General features: G+C 43.1%; 1 protein-coding gene across 1 annotated transcript in view; it reads right to left on the bottom strand.

Annotated features, from left to right (window-relative positions):
- SLC7A6 (solute carrier family 7 member 6) overlaps positions 1–19,744 on the bottom strand; it is a 184,072-nt gene that overhangs the window by 78,992 nt on the left and 85,336 nt on the right. Inside the window, exons 5-6 of the mRNA XM_075325669.1 lie at positions 16,652–16,775; positions 11,416–11,519 (exon numbers count right to left, since the gene is read on the bottom strand). Coding sequence (XP_075181784.1) covers positions 11,416–11,519; positions 16,652–16,775 — 228 coding nt within the window. The remainder of the gene's footprint in view (positions 1–11,415; positions 11,520–16,651; positions 16,776–19,744) is intronic.

Genomic DNA, 19,744 nt, shown 5'->3' with positions numbered 1-19,744 from the left:
CATGGTAATTAACCATCTCTGCCTTCTCTATAGGGAATCCAGCTCGCTCTGTGTGAACCGCTATAAAGCAACTCCTGGGTATTACTGTGTAGCGGTTTCAGGTGAACGTTCATGTTTGTGCCTGCCTCCATCTCTGTCCTCCTCCCTTCTCCGTAGAATTATGACCAGCAACAGTCATCATATTTTTCAATTAACCAAGTTCAGAATATCAGTTCAAGAGGAGGAAAAAAAAAAGAAATTTCTCTATAAAAATATATATTACAAAGTTTCACATCTTCACTTGCACTGTTAATTTTTAAAATAAAATAAAAAAAAAAACAAGGTTATTCTTTAACGAAGGAAAATAGTAAGAACCAATTTACTCATCAGATTTATCAATGGTTGGCCATTTCCGGTCAGATGATAATCTTTAGCCATTTGAGCTAGTAGTTGACTACTTCACACATTGTCCTTCGGGAGAACCATTTTGGGCACCACGAGCTAGTAGCATGATATGTTGTATCAGTTCATAATGATAAAGCAGGACATGGTCTGACTGATTTATGCAAACTTTACAAGACTTCTGCAGAATCTGTCCTGGTCACGCAGACACAACAGACAGATTGTTCCTGCTCTCCCGTGATCCTCAGATGTCTATAACTAGACTGTAATAGTACATGAAGCCTGAAAACAACAACATTAACTATGCTTCACTGGCAGAGGCTCAGTACTGTCACAAGGCAATGTGTATAGCCATTGTATGCAGTGCAGCATGCTGAGGTATTGAATGCCTAAGTCATTCTTGTAGCGGTAGCTGAAAATAAGCTCGTAGAAGGCAGGGAGTAAGTGTCTACTGTGCAGCAAGGACCTTACAGTGCAGGATTGTGGGACTTTTAAATGTGATACTGTTTGTAAATTTCGCACTGATATTTTGCAGCAGTGGCGGATAGAGACAGAAAAGAGCCCCTATTCAAAAACAGTATATACCAGACAGAAAAGAGCCCCTGATGTGCCCACGGGGTCTTGGGGAATTACTCATCACCGGGCCGGTGTTGGGGGTTTGGGTTGTCACAGTGGAGAAGAATTACTCCGGCACACTATATGTTTCCCAAAGAGATTAAAGTGAACACAAAAGTAGTTTATTTCAAATCCTTTTCTTTTATTCAATGTGCAAAAGTGCTATACATATTAGAAGGAACCAACAAAAGAAGAAAAAGCAACCGCACATGTATCAGATGCACACCAGAATATAGGATAAAAAATTGCCTTAATTGTATACCAATATTAAAAACATTTAAAAAATACAAATAAACAAGCCACCAGAGTTGGAGGCAAGAGTGCCCTGGGCAGGGAAGATCACAGTAACAATAATGATCACATGCATAAATACAACAATCAAAAAGAGGATTATTGCTGTGAAAAAAGTGTGCCAATATATAATACTGAATGCCCAACAATATTGAATCTGGACAACCAGGGGTGTAAAAGTAACAATTGTACGCAGTGTTTAGAGGGAACAAGAATGAATATAATGATTCAAACAACAGGATCACAGAGACATGAGTTACGCAAATGATGAAAAGATGCAATAATCCAAAATATTCATCATAAATACATCAAGAAAGGTAAGCCTGAGTGGAAGATTACCATGCCGAGTAACCTGATTGTACTCCCTAAACCTGTATACAAAAGTACAGTGCATATAACCTATATATGTACCGAAGGATAGTACTAACAAGGGACTGCACAGAAGTCTGGTTAGAAAATACAATACCCCAAATGGTTAATGAAGGTTATGCAGAAAGGCACAGAATGGCACAAGGGGATGCCCAGGGCATTAAATGTTTTTAATATTGGTATACAATAAAGGCAATTTTTTATCCTATATTCTGGTGTGCATCTGATACATATGCGATTGCTTTTTCTTCTTTTGTTGTGTCCATTCACTCTACCGCACCAGTTAGCACCCCCTTTTTCTATTGTTTTTCCTTATTCCAGATTATTGGTGCGCTCCTATCAAAATTTGCATTATACATATTAGAAGGTACGCCAGGTAGTAACGTTTCGGCCAAAAGGCCTTCCTCGGGTCGGACAGACTGGATAAAATATAACATATGTAACAAAAACAAAACAAAAGGACATCCATCAATATGGTTATACAGACATATATGACATAATATGGTACAGTACGAAAAGCATGAAAGGATCTTGAGGAGGTAACAGCAGAGAATCACAGGTACAAGACATCATGGATATCAAAAAATTAGAGAGGTCTATATCTCAAGAGAAGCAATCATTCCCATGTATTCTACACGTATATGCAGTGGATTCGTGATGAAATGAGTGAGATGTGGCATAGAGCGCAGGAGAGCTCACCTAAAATCAACAGGAAACACTGGCAAGTAAAGATGTAGGGTACATGTATGCTTGTGATTTAATATGGTATTCATATGTATATTCTAACTATTTTCTCTATTCTTTGCAGAATTAACACTACCACATCAGCAGTGCACTTATGCCACCTATTTATGCCACTTCCAGCATGTCACCTTGCCCAGACACAGAAGCAGCGCCTCAGTTTTCAGGATCGATTGTCATCACCATCACATGACTTACAGAACGCCCTCCTAGACACGTGTGCGTTCCATGCCCGTCACCTCACTTCCGCCTAGCGGCAGTGACACGCGCTCCAATACAATTATCCTCTTAGACCCATAGGAAAAACTAAAACCACCCGCGCATGCGCAGTATACTCCCTATTCAGCCCCATACACCACTGTGTAACACGAAACCGGAAGTGACGGTGCGGTACCTTTTCCTTCAAAAACGCCCACTCCTCACACATCCAGCACCACACAGGACGCGCGGTCTGCTCAGGCTGCACCAGAGGCACATGGTAGGTGACCCACCTGAATGACTAGGAATCATTACATCTCTGTAAGTCTTTTCCCTAACCTATCCCTTTTTCAGCCATAGCCTGACAGTTTCCTGGACTTCTATAGCCACACTCCATGGATCCCTTCCTAGGCTAATCCCCTGAAGTCTCTGGTATATCCATTTTACTGATATTTATATTACCGCCACATCTCAGCCAGCTTTTATACTAATCTATCCCTTTTCATTCATAGCCTGTCAGTTACCTGGACTTCCATAGCCATTCCTCATTGTTCCTCTCCTAGGCTAGTACCCTGAAGTCTCTGGTATATCCACTTTACTTATTCATACCGCTGTCACCCTCCTTTTCTGCAGACCATCCTTTATCCCCCCCTTTTTTCGATTACTCTCCCCTTCTCAGATTTTCCACTTTATCCGTGGACCCCACAGCGCTCCTCTCAATTCCTTGGTTTTGACAAACCACCCCCGGTAAATCACATGGGATTTCTTTTTGTATATTCCATTTTTACATGACAGAGACCACCCCTTTCCATTTTTCATCTTCGTTTCTTTTTTCATTTTCATCCTTTTTTATGGAGCAGCCACGCGGCCTCTCTGTGAACCACGGACCATACACCTAAAGGCCGCTTTACACGCTGCAACATCGCTCAAGCGATCTCGTTGGGGTCACGGAATTTGTGACGCACATCCGGTCCCTTTAGCAATGTCTTTGCATGTGACACCTATGAACGATGTTGAATTGTTGCAAAAAAGGTCAAAATCGCTCATCGGTGACATATTCTTGAATATCGCTGCTGCTTGGTGTACGAAGTAGTTAGTCACTCCTGCGGCAGCACACACCGCTATGTGTGACACCGCAGGAACGAGGAACCTCACCTTACCTGCGGTCGCCCGCAATGAGGAAGAAAGGAGGTGGGCGGGATGTTACGTCCCGCTCATCTCCGCCCCTCCGCTTCTATTGGGCAGCGGTTCGGTGATGCTGCTGTGACGTCGCTGTGACGCTGAACGAACCGCCCCCTTAGAAAGGAGGCGGTTCGCTGGTCACAGCGACGTCGCTAGACAGGTAAGTAGTGTGACGGGTCAGCGCAATGTTGTGCGCCACGGGCAGCGATTTGCCCGTGTCGCACAACCGATGGGGGCGGGTACGCACTCTAGCGATATCGGTCACGATATCGCAGCATGTAAAGCGGCCTTTATACGGTGTTAGACCGTGTTAGGATTGTACATGCCATTTGAGGTAAATCACCTTTTCCTTTGTACTCTTTGTCCCCTATATTTCTTTTGTAGACAGTAAAAATTTTTTTTTACATATGTCTTACTTTGTATATATTACCTACCACAGCTTTGGGATCTCTTACCCTCTTGCGTACGGCCTCCCGTTACAGCACACAGAGATTTGCGTTTGATCTCCTGTTTAGATATCCTCCTCCACTAGTAGGTATCCACCCTATACCATTCAAAATATACCATTTCTGATGTCATGATCATACTTCTACTGGCATATTTTCTTCCCTTTAGAGCCATGTGTTGAATCCACCGCATCGCCATAAGAGTTGTCCCTATATGCCACCACTCACTCTGTCTGTGACTACGCATACTTTTATGGTACGTTCATACAGCATCCCCCCAGGGTTTTACCCTGTGGCAATCCATATAAGTATTTACTTACCTTTTTCCATAGCAGGTTGGTTGCGCATACATGTACCCTACATCTTCACTTGCCAGTGGTTCCTGTTGATTTTAGGTGAGCTCTCCTGCCCTCTGTGCCTTAATTTTTATTGACCCCACTTATCACTCATTTCATCACGAATCCACTGCATATACGTGTATTGCTTCTCTTGAGATAAAGACCTCTCTAGTTTTTTGATATCCATGATGTCTTGTACCTGGGATTCTCTGCTCTTACCTCCTCAAGATCCTTTCATGCTTTTAGTACTGTACCATATTATGTCATATATGTCTGTATAACCATATTGATGGATGTCCTTTTGTTTTGTTTTTGTTACATATGTAATATTTTATCCAGTCTGTCCGACCCGAGGAAGGCCTTTTGGCCAAAACGTTGCTACCTGGCGGACCATCTGATTTGTATAGCACCTTTGCACTTTTGCACATTGAATAAAAGAAAAAGATTTGAAATCAACTACTTTTGTGTTCACTTTAATCTCTTTGGGAAACATATAGTGTGCCGGAGTTATTCTTCTCCATTTACTCTTTTTTTCTCCTGAGCACCTATGCAAGGTGATGCGAGGTCTTCTCTTATTGTGGGTTGTCACAGTGGCCTGGTCCAGCTCTGTGATCCCGCGGTGTCAACCAATAAAGATGAGGGGATGATGGTGGAAGTAGTAGTAGTCAATCGTGACGCCACCTGTGGTATGTGGCTATAATGAGAGCCACCACTGTTAAGTGCCTCTCTCGGCTGGGGCGGATGATAACGCAGCTCAGATGTTGCAGCTCTCCACAGGCAGAGCTAGGCCCCAGGGAGAATGTGGAGAGTAGTTGTCCACCGGTGCGGGAAGCACGGGCGGAGGAAGGATCAGATGATACAGCGGTTGCAGTTTAAGGTGTTTACTCACTGAATTGCTCCTGCTGTTGGACTGCAACTCCGCTGTGTTGGGCTCCAGATGATCCCGGATAGTTTGGTGGTCGATACCGGAGGTTTACTTCGTGAGTCCTTTCTACCTGCACTCTGTTGTGCGAGGCCCTGTGACTTGAAGCTACACAGGTACCTTTGTCCGTTGGGGTGGTTATGTTCCCCGTCCCGTCTAGCAGGCATCGTGAGTCCGTTGATGGGCCGCCCTATGGTCATGGCTCCTTGCTCTATATGCTGTTTTGCCCCAGGCACTGTTGTGGGCCAGACGTCTTGAAATTCTCTGCCGGCGGATTCTGCTGGCAGGCCTTGAATTGCCCACCAGCCTAGGGCTCAGCCCCCTGAGATGTGCGCCGGTCCTGGGGGAACTCTGAGCTCTCCCCTAAGCGACCGTATTTTCCTGCGTCTCACTCTATTCCCGGTGGTAACTCGACTGAATAAGTGTGTGCACGGCTCCTGCTCCCCAGATCAGTCGCCCCGCCCACTCAAGCCCCAGGAGTTAGTGGGTGGGAGTCCCCAGGCAATATGGTGACCATCCTAAATGATCCTAAACTAACCCCGTCCCAGTGAGAAGGCAACTGGCTTATGTGTGGTTGTGGATGTTGTCTCGCACCCCTACAATCTATTCTAAACTATGCTGCCCGGCTAATCCACCTGTCCCCACGCTACTCCCCGACCTCTCCTCTCTGCCAATCCCTTCACTGGCTTCCAATTGTCCAACGACTCCAGTTCAAAACACTAACCATGACATATAAACGCATCCACAACCTGTCTCCTCCCTACATCTGTGACCTAGTCTCCCGGTACTCCTGCACATAACCTTCGATCCTCACAAGATCTCCTTCTCTACTCCCTTCTCATCTCCTCTTCCCACCATCGCATCCAAGATTTCTCCCGTGCCTCTCCCATACTCTGGAATGCTCTGCCACAACATATCAGACTCTCGCCTACCTTGACAAGCTTCAAAAAGGAACCTGAAGACCCACCTCTTCCGACAAGCCTACAACCTGCTGTAACCCTCAGTCTGATATAACGCCGCACAACCAGCTCTACCCTAACCTACTGTGTACTCACCTATCCCTTGTAGACTGTGAGCCCTCGTGGGCAGGGACCTTTATCCTCCTGTACCAGTCTGTGCCTTGTATTGTTTATGATTATTGTACTTTTCTCTATTATGTATACCCCTTTCACATGTAAAGCGCTATGGAATAAATGGCGCAATAATAATAAATAATAATAATGATTATTATAACAACAACAACAACAACAACAACTGGCACAGACCTCTTCCTTACCCAGGATGAGTACCACACCTCTGGTGAGATATAGTACCCTGTGGCGACAGAAACCTCAGGGGCGCCACACCCCTATTCAAAAACAGTATATACCAGACAGAAAAGAGCCCCTATTCAAAAACACTATATGGGACCATTGCAGTTAAATTGTTCTGTATAAAGAAAAAAAAAAAACTTTTGGCATCATGTTAGCCAGTTGAAAAAATGAATGATTGCTCTCAGTGAGAGAAACAAAACTAATGTTGTAGATCGGTTACCATTTAATGGCTAACAAAAATAAAATATATGATGTTACAGAGCAAGCTTTCAAGACTCCTCAGGTCTCTTCACAGGCATGGTATAACAAATTATCTGAAGAAACACAAATATATACACAATCAGAGCAGAGGTATGGTAAAATCAATGACATTTAAATAACCAAACACTGAGCTTAAGGCCCAGTCACACACAACGACTTACCAGCGATCCTGACAACGATACAACCTAATAAGGATCGCTGGTAAGTCGCTGGGAGGTCGCTGGTGAGATGTCACACAGTGAGACCTTACCAACGACGCAATAACGATGAACGACCTGTATAACGATCTTGGCGGCGGTGGGACCCTGTTAGGAGGTTGTTGGTAGGAGTCAAACACAGCGATGCATCCTGCCCAGCAGGACATCGCCTTTGAAGAAAATGGTCCGGACCATTCGGCAACGACTAGTGATCTCACAGCAGGGGCCTGATCGCTGGTAGGTGACACATATAATGAGATCGCTGCCGAGATCGTTGCTACGTCACAGAAACTGTGACTCAGCAATGATCTCTTTAGCGATCTCGTGGTGTGTGACAGGGCCTTTAGAAAGAGGGAAGGGAACCTTTCAGCAGAAATTTTGCACTAAACCTAAAAGATTCCCCTTCTGTAACTCGTGGGCTGCATTCTAGCAAGGTTCCTATTGTTATTGTGCCCCCTTTTAGACCAAAATAAATAGTTTATAAAGTGGTACCTTTTCCTAAGCAAATCTTGTTAATCGTACAGGGGGGCGGGCTGTCTGGTGACCGTTATCCTGCCTCCTGCTGCTTTACGCCGTCTCCCATCGCTCAATATCATACTTCAGGACGCCGCCCAGTGCGCCCGAGGTCTCACGCATGCGCCGTGCCACTCTAGTGGGACTGCACTGTGCACAGTGTGACCGCTGGTGACGTGTTGCGCAGGCATGAGATTATGGGTGGCACTGTGATTTTCATCAGCAAGTACCCGTCCATAATCTCGTGCCCGCGCTTCCCCCTCTGCCTCCACCGTTCTGCGCAAGCGCTGGCCAGATGAATCCACGTCACCTCTTACCAAGATGGGAAAGAGGTGACGTGGGGTCATCTCGCCAGCGCTTGCGCAGAACGGTGGAGGCAGAGGGGAAAGCGCAGGCACGAGATTATGGGAGGGTACCTGCTGATGAAAATCTCAGCGCCGCCCATAATCTCACGCCTGCGCAACCAGTCACCAGCGGTCACACTGTGCACAGTCCCGCTAGAGTGGCATGGCGCATGCGCGAGACCTCGGACGCACTGGGCGGCGTCCTGAAGTATGAAATTGAGCGATGGGGGACGGCGTAAAACAGCAGGAGGCAGGATAACGGACACCAGACAGCCCGCCTCAGTGTACGATTAACAAGATTTGCATAGGAAAAGGTACCACTTTATAAAGTATTATTTTGATCTAAAAGGGGTCCCAATAACAATAGGAACCTAGCTAGAATGCAGCCCAGGCGCTGCAGAAGGGAAATCTTTTAGGTTTAGTGCAAAATTTCTGCTGACAGGTTCCCTTTAATTAGCTTAGATTACTGGTGTGAAAGTTTTATTGTCCCAATATCCATGTAGGATCAGAGGATTTGTTCCATCACTATCTCTGCAGCAGACTATCCATGTAAGATCAGAAGCCTGGTGCCCTCACCATCTCTGGAGGAGACTATCCATGTAATATCAGAGGCTGATGCCCTCACCATCTCTGAGGTAGACTCTTCAGATTTTGTAATGAGTCATAAATCCTCCTGACAGATTTAGTCCTGCAAAGACAGAATTAAATATTGAAAAGAATTTGTATTCCAGACTCTTCGATGATTTTGTAATCTGAAGTTGCCTTCCCTTCATGCCTGGGCGATTTTCTGTTTTTCAGTTTCGTTTTTGTCCTCCCCTTCTTCAGAGAGCCATAACATTTTTATTTTTCCATTGGAAAACAGGAAAAAAATTCCAAATATGGAGAAATAGTGAAAAAAAGTGAAATTCCACAACGGTTTTAGGGGGTTATAAATTCACCATGTTCATTAAATGGTAAAACTTGCATGTCAGTGTGATGCCTCAAGTCAGTATGAATTTGTAGATACCAAACATGTATACTTTTACTTTTATCCAAGTGGTGAAAAAAAATTCAGAAGTTTGTCCAAAAAAAGAATTGTGCTTTTGTCACCATTTTCCGAGACCTGTAGTGTGCTCATTTCTCGGGATCTGGGGCTCAGTGACGGCTATTTTTTTTGCATCTTGAGCTGATGTTGTTAATTATACCATTTTTATGTAGATGCAATATTTTGATCACCTGTTACTGAATTTTAAAGAAATGGTAAGGCGGCCAAAAACAATTTTGTAGTTTGAAATTTTTTTCTCGACACATCATGTACCGATCAGATTAATTTATTTTATATTTTGATAGTTTGGTATCGCTGCTTTCAGAAATGCCCAAATATATGTATATTTTTTCAAGTTATTTTCAATGCACTGAGAGGTGGTGGATTTAAAAAAAAAAATTTCACATTTTTTTTTTATTTATTTTACTAGTTTCCCGAGGGTATTTTATCACTGCACAGTCCAATCGCCCGTGCATTTATGCTGATCAGAGCAGAAGCGCTCTGATCAGCAGAAATGCACTGTTCCTGTGAATGCCGATGCTCTGTCGGCTCTTACAGGAAGAGAGTCATGGCAGCATCAGGGGTCATCAGCTGATCCTGCGCTACTATGACAACACATTGGCGCCCCATGATCGCATCATGGGGCTGCAGATGGTGGCTAGGAATGGCTTGATCCCTGCCACGGCCCTTTAAATTGCTCTGTCAGTGTTTGACAGCGTGATCTAAGGGGTTAACAGGGGCAGGTGGAACTCCTATCCACCTGTACCTGTTAGCCACACGTCTGCTGATCCGCGGTGCCCGGAAGGAGGCGACCAAGGATGTACCAGTACGTCCTTGGTTGTAAAGAGGTTATAATGCAACTTTCATATGGCTCATGTTGTGTCCTGAAGCATAGAAATGTTTGGCCACAGGTAAATAGGTTTTTTGTCTGTAATTGTGTGATTATGAGATCTCATTCTTGCTCTCAGACTCGGTCCTGTTTCTCCAACATAGAGGCCCCCAATAGGACATATAGTGCACAGGATTAAGTACACGTTGGAAGAGGAACATCTGAATGTCCAAGGAATCTTATAGTAATGCTGTGTGTTAGGATCTGTATCCTCCCTTACTATGCCACAGGTGACCTACTAATTAAAGAAACAGCATGATCCGAAGTTCAATGCCCTCAGATACAGAAAGAGCAACTTATTCTTCCAATGTGAAGAGCTGCATAACCTGCACTCATGTAGAGACCAAAGACCGGAAACAGACAAAAAAAACATGACCTGTGGTCAAACATTTCTGTGCTCCAGGACACCACATAAACTATATGAAAGTTGTCATATTAAAAATCAACTTCAGATCACAAAATCATCAAAGTTTCTGGGATACAAAATTCATTACAATGTTTGATTCTGTCCACACAGGAAGATTTATGACTCACTACAGAATCTGAGGAGTCTGTTCTAGAGACAGTAAGGGCACCAGACCTCTGATTCTACATGGATAGTCTGCTCCACAGAGGATGAGGGCACCAAGTGTCTGATCTTACATGAGTAGTCTGCTCCAGAGATGGTGAGGGCACTAGGCAACTGATCTGACATGGATATTGGGAAAATAAAACTTTCATACATCTAGTCTAAGCTAATTAAGGATTCTCTCTCCAAGCTTAGTGTTTCACTATTAAAATGTCCTTTTATTATACCATGCTTCTGCTCTGTTTGTGTAAATATTTTGTGTTTCTTCAGATATTTTGTTATACCATGCCTGATAAAGATATGAGGTCTCAAAAGCTTGCTCTGCAACATCATTTAGTTTATTTTTGTTAGCCATTTAAAAGGTATCAGAACTACAAGATTATAATTTTGTTTCTCTCACCAAGAGTAATCAATTATAGTTCTGTCCGTGCTGCTGTGGAAGTGGACGCCTTATCTCTTGGGCCTTTGTGTGGTTACACAGGATGCACCAATTACATGTCTGCCCCTGTTTGCAGATTTTGCCAATATCAATAGTGTGCAGAAATCTGCATCTGAATATACCTATACTAGAAAGTACAGATTAAGGGGATGTTTCTGGAATAATAAATAAATCAATAAATTGCTAGTGGGGAAATTAAAAAAAAAAAAAAAAAAAAAAGAAAATTACCCATCTTGGTAAATCTGGCATCACTGAAGTGGCCCCTGCTGGACTTGTAATCTAGTCACTTTGGCAACGGCGAGCTTATACTATGTTGTGTGTAATAGGATATATAAACTTAAATATCACAATGTTAACCATCAATTTCCCATATGTCATCATTACCTGGAGGCAGCAAGAATGGAAGAGTTGAGGCCACCGAAACACGAGAGGGCCACAGCCAAGGGAATTGTCCAGCTAAATACACCATATACCATGTCAGCAAATGTCTGTTTTGGAAAAAAGAGAAATAAATCGTGTTAATAACAAAAACATAACTATACCAAACATCTTTTCACTTGCACTAGTTTTTAAAGGTGAACCCTTTAGTCTATGACAAGATTCATAAAGCCTTAAATTATATACTCCTACAAACCCCTCTGGCTGTGACATGCAGCCACACGTGCAATAATGAACTGAATCGAAGCGGTTTATCTTGTAATTTAAGATTATCTTCCTTCTTAACTGCAGATATTCAAGATATGTAGAACAAAGATGAACTTGACGCCCCCCAGGATGTACAAGTAAAACTATGGTCATAAAAATATGTAGCAGATTTACTACTACACATATTGGGATACAATCTTTGAGATGGAAATACCCCTATAAGAATCGTTTTTGCATTTGGGTTTCATTGACATTTTTGCCTTCTATAGCCTTCAGATTGCACTGTATATTCCTGGCTGAAGGACGCATTATCTGAGAATTCAGAAGCCCCCGATGATGGTCTGAAAGGGAGTTTGTAATTCTTATCCATCTTTTCTGAGCTCCTCTTAGCTGATTAATGACTATATACCACATTAAAGTTGAATGTACAATGCAACAAAAAGCTTGTAAAAGCCAAACGAGGCAAAATCACACCCCCGAATTACAAAAATTAATTTTTAGCCAAGAATACATTTATTTAAAGAATGGCAAGGCAGAAATAGAGCGACGTCACAAGCACTGACAGTATAAAATGTCTTTATTAACTTCATGCCACGCCTTTCAAGGACATCGCGTCCTCTCCCTCAGGCATGTGAAAACACAGAATTCTCTGCAGATCAAGCCGTCAATCAATATGCCAGGAAACAATAAGAGCATGTTCACACAAGAGGGAAAAGCTGGGGGATTATAGAGATCACAGGACGGATGGGTATGTTAAAATGATAGACAAATTATGTAAAAATGAATACAAACTGTTCAAAACATCTTGATTTATTCAGTATCATGTTTAGAAAAACCCACTTACACCCTGGCATCAATGACGCTATTAATGGTTGTCTAAGGAATGTTCTCCCACACTGAATACATTGGGACACACAAATCATCAAGATCCACTGCTGGCAGCTCTCTCTGCAATTGGTGACCAGTAAGGTACCAGATGTTCTTCATGGGAGACAAGTCCGAAGACGCTGAAGGGCATGGTAGCATGTTCAGGCTATGGAGGCTGTTCACAGTAACACAGGCAACATACAGCCTGTCAATGCCATGTTATGTCCTGGGATACTGGAGAAATGGTTGTATCAAAGGTTTTACAAACAATCCATTCTGTACTGAAAGTAAAATTAGACATCACATACCAAGGCCAAGGCAACAAACCTCAACTACACAAAAGATCAGAAGGTGATTGCACTACATTGGCTACGAGACAGACATCCAGCTACAGGTGTCCATCCCACGTGACCGCTGTCAAAGGTTAACATGGTGCAGATCAAGATGGTAATGGAGGCTGGACCGGAGGTCTACCTTCTGTATCAATCAAGTAGACAAGGTCACAAAGATGCCTTTACAGGAGGAACGTCACACAAGTCATACACCCAGGATTATGGTGGGATCGATGACGTAACATATGTTAGCCAAACCTTATAATTTTCATTCCAGGTAAACTAACAGCTCGAAGTTATATTAATTTGGTTGTAGAACCAGTGGTAACAACATTTTTCCCAAAGTGTCCCTGGAGCAGTTTTGTCAACACGACAACATTATGTCTCCTGTACTTTGTGCTTCTGTGAGCAGCCCGTAAGGCCTAAACTTTGTTACCATGGCCTGAAGTATCTCCAGACTGGCTTCCATCAGTCATATATGGGACCTTATTGGTCAACAATTGCAAATAGAGCTGCCAGCAGAGGATCTTGATAACAATACATGTATTTCTGTACATGATGCTCTGGATACTGGATAGTGTATAGATTACAATGTTTTGAAGATGTAGCTTTACATTTTCCATTGTTTGCATATCATTAACATGTCTATTCATCCTGTGATTTGCATATATTATAATATAGAATTTGAGCAATGCTATATTGGGACTCCACAGCTGGAAATTTGTGAAATTTCCTCCCACCTATTCAACTCCACTGGTACTGTAAAGTGGCAACCGAAGCAACTCAGCCATTAAGTGGAGACCACAAAGATACAGTATGGGGTCACAGAGTGCTGAGACAATAGTGTTTAAGAGTCAGGAACGCTATGCTGACTGATAAAAAACGGTCTGCCAAGAGATTTATGGCATGGGTTTCTGTGACCAAGCAGCTTCATGCACATCTTAAATCACTTAGCACAATGCTAAAAGTGATTTCTCAAAAGCAGCAGGCTGGAGGCACTCACCAGGTGAAGTTTAGTTGCTTTATTCAGGTGCTAACACAGATGCATCGAGGGGAGGGGAGGGGAAGGAGGCCCGTAGGACTACGGCACCGTTTCGCACCACTAGGGGCACTTCTACGGGTCCACGTGGATATGGATATCAAATACCAGATATACAGTAAAGCTCTCCCAGGAGTGAGGAATGTGCAGGATGTGATGTTCCAATTAAAAAATTATTTATTTTAAGGGGTTTTAAAATACAATACGCTTTGCCTTGTAATAAGCCTTCCTCAGGTATTCCTGAGCCGAAACACGTATTTTAAAACTCTTTGAAATAAATAATAAATCTTTAATTGGAACACAACATCCTGCACATTTCTCAATCCTGGGAGAGCGCTACTATCCGGTATTTGGACTGGATATCACCTCTCTGGAGCCCCCTGGAGGACACCGGATGAGCAGCAGTCCATTAACAGGATAAGCCCTGATTTTTGGAATATACCGCATTATAGGCAAGTGCATAATTAGAAACCTAATCAACCTGTGTTGCAGCTCACTTACTGAGCTCAGAAAGCGCCGCACTTTTTCTCCCTTCTCTCAGAGATCTCCAGAAGTAAAGATTTATGAGAAGGAATGTCAACATCCGATTAGGGGACCATTTAGTCTGTATTCTAGTCCAAAGCAGCTTTCACAGTTTAACAGCTTGTGCTGACACTACACCAGGCACAACAAAATAATCTGCTGTAGATAAGCCTAACCACAAAGCATAACAGAAGGAAATTTAAAACAAACCTGTCAGGTCCTGTATGCACCAAGAACCAAGAGCGGTTCTGGGTGCATATCTGTAATCCCTTCCTTGCAGTCCCAGCCTATAGTAGCATACATAAAAGATCTATAGAAAAAGTATTTGTAAAGATCCTTTATTATATGCTAATGAGGCTAGCGACTAGTCACAAGGGCGTTACTTCCCTTGGCTAGTCGGCTCCCTTAGCATGAAATCACACCCCTGTGGGAGTGCTAGCATGCTAATGAATGCGCAGTGCCAGAGGTATGGTTGCTCACCTCTCTGCTCTCACCGCAGCCAACACTCGTTTTCGTATCAGTGCGCATGATCAGAAGTCCCTGGTGTCATGTAAGCCTTTAAGGGCCCTTATACCCAAACCAGGGCTATCACAGAGATGAGTGTGGCTATGACAACCTTATCTGATCAACTCTTGGAATATGGTATTTATGAAAAGGGGGGATGGAAGGAACTGGAGGGAAAAAAAAAATGTGCAGAGCAAGACATCCCTTTGTTCTTCTAAGTAAAACAGCAATGAACCCAGATTTAATGTGCCACATTAATACTACAAATCTGAAAAGCATATTGTTGGAATCCTGGCGAAGCAGCAAACGCAAAAGCACAGTTTTGCTTTGCTGGGCGATTGCTGGTATCCCAACAATTGGGTAATGACCAATAAAATCATGTTAGATGTGTTGTGTTTGATATCTATGCGAAGGAAAAGTCAGGATATAAAATATGACGCTAATATCCCTCACCTGTGTGCCAAAGATATGCGAAAAACTAGAATTTCCTAATTTTCTGAAGCCCTTGGCACAGCCCATATGACATCCCAAAATGAGGTCACAGAGGGTAGTGTAACCTGAGGTCATAAAAGTTAGTAGCACTATTTTTGGCTTTGTCAGGAGGACACAGTTAAGCTGTGGTACTGCCCGTTTCTGTACCGACTGAGATCCTCCCTCCATAAACGCAGAAGTCATATCTATGGCATGAGTTTAGTAAGTTTCATGTTTGTCCCTTTTATTTTTCTGTAATTGTGCAAGTAGTATTTGTATTGTTGCCTTTTGTAACATCTTGTATATTTTTTTTTTTATAAACACTGCCTATTCTTTTGGATTAAAATAAATAAAATTTAATAGCTTCTTTCCACTTGCTCTATATACGATCCCTAAACCCGAAGAGCCTTATGCTATCTGAAACGGGTGTCCGAACTACCTTTAAAGTTTGGTGGTGGCATCGAGATTATTTTTTGCAATGGATTATTGGAGTGCTACCAGTAAGGGTACAGAGGTATATATTCCATTATCATGAATCAGTGATATATACATTACCCTTGCTGTGAGACCTTCAATATTTGGCATATTAGTAGCTCAGCAGCCCCATTTACTTATTGTTCGGCACTACCGAAATAGACCTGATGACAAGGGGGGGGGGGGCGCTAGAGAGCAGTCTTATCGTGACAAATTGGTAGCAGTTGTGGCACAACAAAATCCTACAAAGAACAGAGTAAATAGCTCAAAAAATGTAATTAAATTTTATCTTTATTGAAACAAAAATCAGTAGACTAACAAAAAACAAAACAATGGGACTATAGGCTGGGACTGCTAGGCAGGGTTAGCAATATACACCCAGAACTGCACGTTTCTGGGAGCATATTGAACTTGACAGGTTCCTTTTAAGGCTGAATGCACATGTCCTGTAATCATCCGTATGAAAAAGATCCAGCGTCAATCAGTTATTCTACAAAAACTGAACAGTTTTTTCCATTTCTACTTACTGAAAACGTTTGAAATCAGTTGCGGCTCTGGACGATACAACAATAAATTCGGATCAGCACAGGATAAGTGATGTGATGAATTTCAGTCTTATATACTGTACATTTAGATATATACACTTTAAAATTATACTCGAAAGTGGGCACAAGATAAATGTAGATGTTTTTCCAGCACCATGAGAAAACAAAAATACAAAAACATTTAACTGTAGAGGAAAGCATATTATTACAATGCGACTCACCACAGCCACTGCATCGCTACCGATAACTGCACTGAAATCCAACACTGTGTAATAAGCAACATTGGTCAGAATGTATATAATGGTGACAACTGGCATGGAAATCGCAATGGACAACGGCAGGTTCCTGAAAGCACAAACATGAGCCTTAAATCAGTTCCTGCATGAAAAATAAGGCAGCGCTCCAGCATTTTACTTCTCCACATATCAAGGTAACTCACAAGCAACATTCTAGTTGTGCAGTTTCATAGAATGGTAGAGTTAGAAGGGACCTCAAGGGCCATCGGGTTCAACCCCCTATGAGTGTAGGCTTTCCTAAATCATCAATAGATAGCAGATGGGGTCAAAACAAGGATACAAAACTCCTAAAACATAACATTTATTAAATATGCAGATAAAAGGTGGACTGCCACCATAAAAGAATAAAAAATGTTTGTCAGGGGCTGCAGAATGTACAATACCAGCCTCCAAACAAATCATACAAGGCACACACTACAGGAGGTATGAATACAAGTCACACTCAAACCTGCATTGATAATCACAGCTAGGATGGTCGCTTTATCAGGATCAAACATTTGTTCGCAACCATTAAAACAAAAAAAAAAAACGGCCTTACCGTATTTTTCTAGGGCATAAGACGATATGGCTCAAAATCAGGTGACCTCATATAGGTCCTACACAAATACCTTCACTTAGCTCGAACCATACCAAAGTACCTCCCGACGCGTTTCAAGGAATAATCATCAGGGGAGTCTTCTTAGGGTACAAGTCGTCATATCAGTAATAATAACTGGACTGATAGACAGTCAAAATTGCCCCATGGACGGACTGTAGAATGAAAATCAATCATAGATTACAGCCCATCCAATCAAACAAACATGAGGAATAGCATCATACGCCAAGCTGCTTACCCCAAATAACGTCCAGCAAGGAAGAACGCCAAGCTGCAGGTGCCGCGCCGGTTAATTTGAAAAACCGCGCTTCTTATAGGGGCCGCGCGTGCTTTAGGGCACAGTCCGTTGACCTTATGGGGAGACTCAATGATAGAGGCTATCCCAGAAGGGTGGTCATGAATGCCTTCGATTCTGTGGCAAGGATGGATCGGGCTGCTGTGCTGAACCCAAGATGTGAGCGGGAGGATCAAATAAGTACCCTACGGTTCATTACTACCTTCTCTAATGGTGCAAATGAATTGAGGCGCACTTTGACTAAATTTTGGCCCATTCTCAAAATGGATCCCGTACTTGATAAACATCTCTCTGACTATCCCTCTGTCACTTTTCGGAAAGCAAGATCACTTAGGGACAGGTTGGTGCACAGCCATTTTCGTGATAATCAGGTTGTCCGGGCTGATAACAACATCAGAGGTTGTTTCAAATGTCGGGATTGCGTCAATTGCAAACTAATTGAGGAAGGAAAGACTTTTAGCAGTGTAGGGAATGACAAGACTTTTGAAATCAGGTCCCTTATCACTTGCAGAACCAAGGGAGTAATTTACAGGATCCTTTGCTGCTGTGGCAAACAGTATGTTGGCAAGACCATTCGGGAGTTACGCAGGAGGGTGGGGGAACACAAAAATGATATTCGTAAGAATAATGACACATCCATAGCTAGGCATGTCAACAGCTATCATGGTGGGAGGGAGGATGCCATAAGAGTGATGGGTATTGATTACATCAGACCCCCAGTAAGAGGAGGCAACTGGGATAGACTATTACTGCGGAAGGAGTGCTTTTGGATTTATACCCTAAAGACTGAGGTACCGACTGGACTGAATGAACAACTGTCTTTCCTCCCTTTTTTAGATGCACCTTAGTGTAGGGTGCATCTTAGGAGGGATAGACTACGGTGAGTGGGGGCGCCATTGGCGTGGGGTTCTAGGGTGCCGACCTCCACAGGTTAGGTAGGGACAGTCTATAAGTTTAGGGTGTGTTCAGTGTGCACTTAGGCTTCTCCTTTTTTCTTTCTTTTCAACTCATGGTCCATGACAGTTCTCCTTTGGAATAGGGTACTGTCCCCTCTTTATGGACTCCTTTGCGTGTCTGAGTCTGAGTCTAAACTAAATCCCCCTCCCTTTTCCTTGGTAACCCTTTGGGCCTGTTTGTCCTCCTGCTCACGCCAATTTTGGTTTTGTGCTTTCATTGGGGGTTCTTTTTGTATTTTTTGGTATTTTATAGGTTGGAGTATTGTCTGATTGATCAATTGGCCTTTCTGTCTGAATTGGTATCTTTAGTGTGTCTTGGAAGATCCTGCGATCATGTAGGCCCTGTGCACCTTTACTGAACACAAGGATTAATACCTTGTTGTTGTTATTTTAGGTAGACGTAGCCTGGTTAATAAGCAACTGCTTACCGTACACTTCCGGTTTTACTCCGACTATCGGCTTGCGTTCCAGGCTCCTGTCTATGACGTCGGCGGCGCATGTCTGTTGATGCGGCCGACGGGCATGATTGTGACGTCGTGGCTTCCGGCACGGTGTATGCTGGGACTGACGTCACGACGCTGCGGTGGACTTACCGCGCACGCGCGGCCCCTATAAGAAGCGCGGTTTTTCAAATTAACCGGCGCGGCACCTGCAGCTTGGCGTTCTTCCTTGCTGGACGTTATTTGGGGTAAGCAGCTTGGCGTATGATGCTATTCCTCATGTTTGTTTGATTGGATGGGCTGTAATCTATGATTTTCATTCTACAGTCCGTCCATGGGGCAATTTTGACTGTCTATCAGTCCAGTTATTATTACTGATATGACGACTTGTACCCTAAGAAGACTCCCCTGATGATTATTCCTTGAAACGCGTCGGGAGGTACTTTGGTATGGTTCGAGCTAAGTGAAGGTATTTGTGTAGGACCTATATGAGGTCACCTGATATTGAGCCATATCGTCTTATGCCCTAGAAAAATACGGTAAGGCCGTTTTTTTTTTTGTTTTAATGGTTGCGAACAAATGTTTGATCCTGATAAAGCGACCATCCTAGCTGTGATTATCAATGCAGGTTTGAGTGTGACTTGTATTCATACCTCCTGTAGTGTGTGCCTTGTATGATTTGTTTGGAGGCTGGTATTGTACATTCTGCAGCCCCTGACAAACATTTTTTAT

This window comes from Anomaloglossus baeobatrachus, chromosome 10 (assembly GCF_048569485.1).
Source record: "Anomaloglossus baeobatrachus isolate aAnoBae1 chromosome 10, aAnoBae1.hap1, whole genome shotgun sequence".
In the NCBI taxonomy this organism is placed as follows: Eukaryota; Metazoa; Chordata; class Amphibia; order Anura; family Aromobatidae; genus Anomaloglossus; species Anomaloglossus baeobatrachus.
The sequence above is the reverse complement of the archived record's forward strand: the minus strand, read 5'-3'. Positions and strand labels throughout refer to the sequence as shown.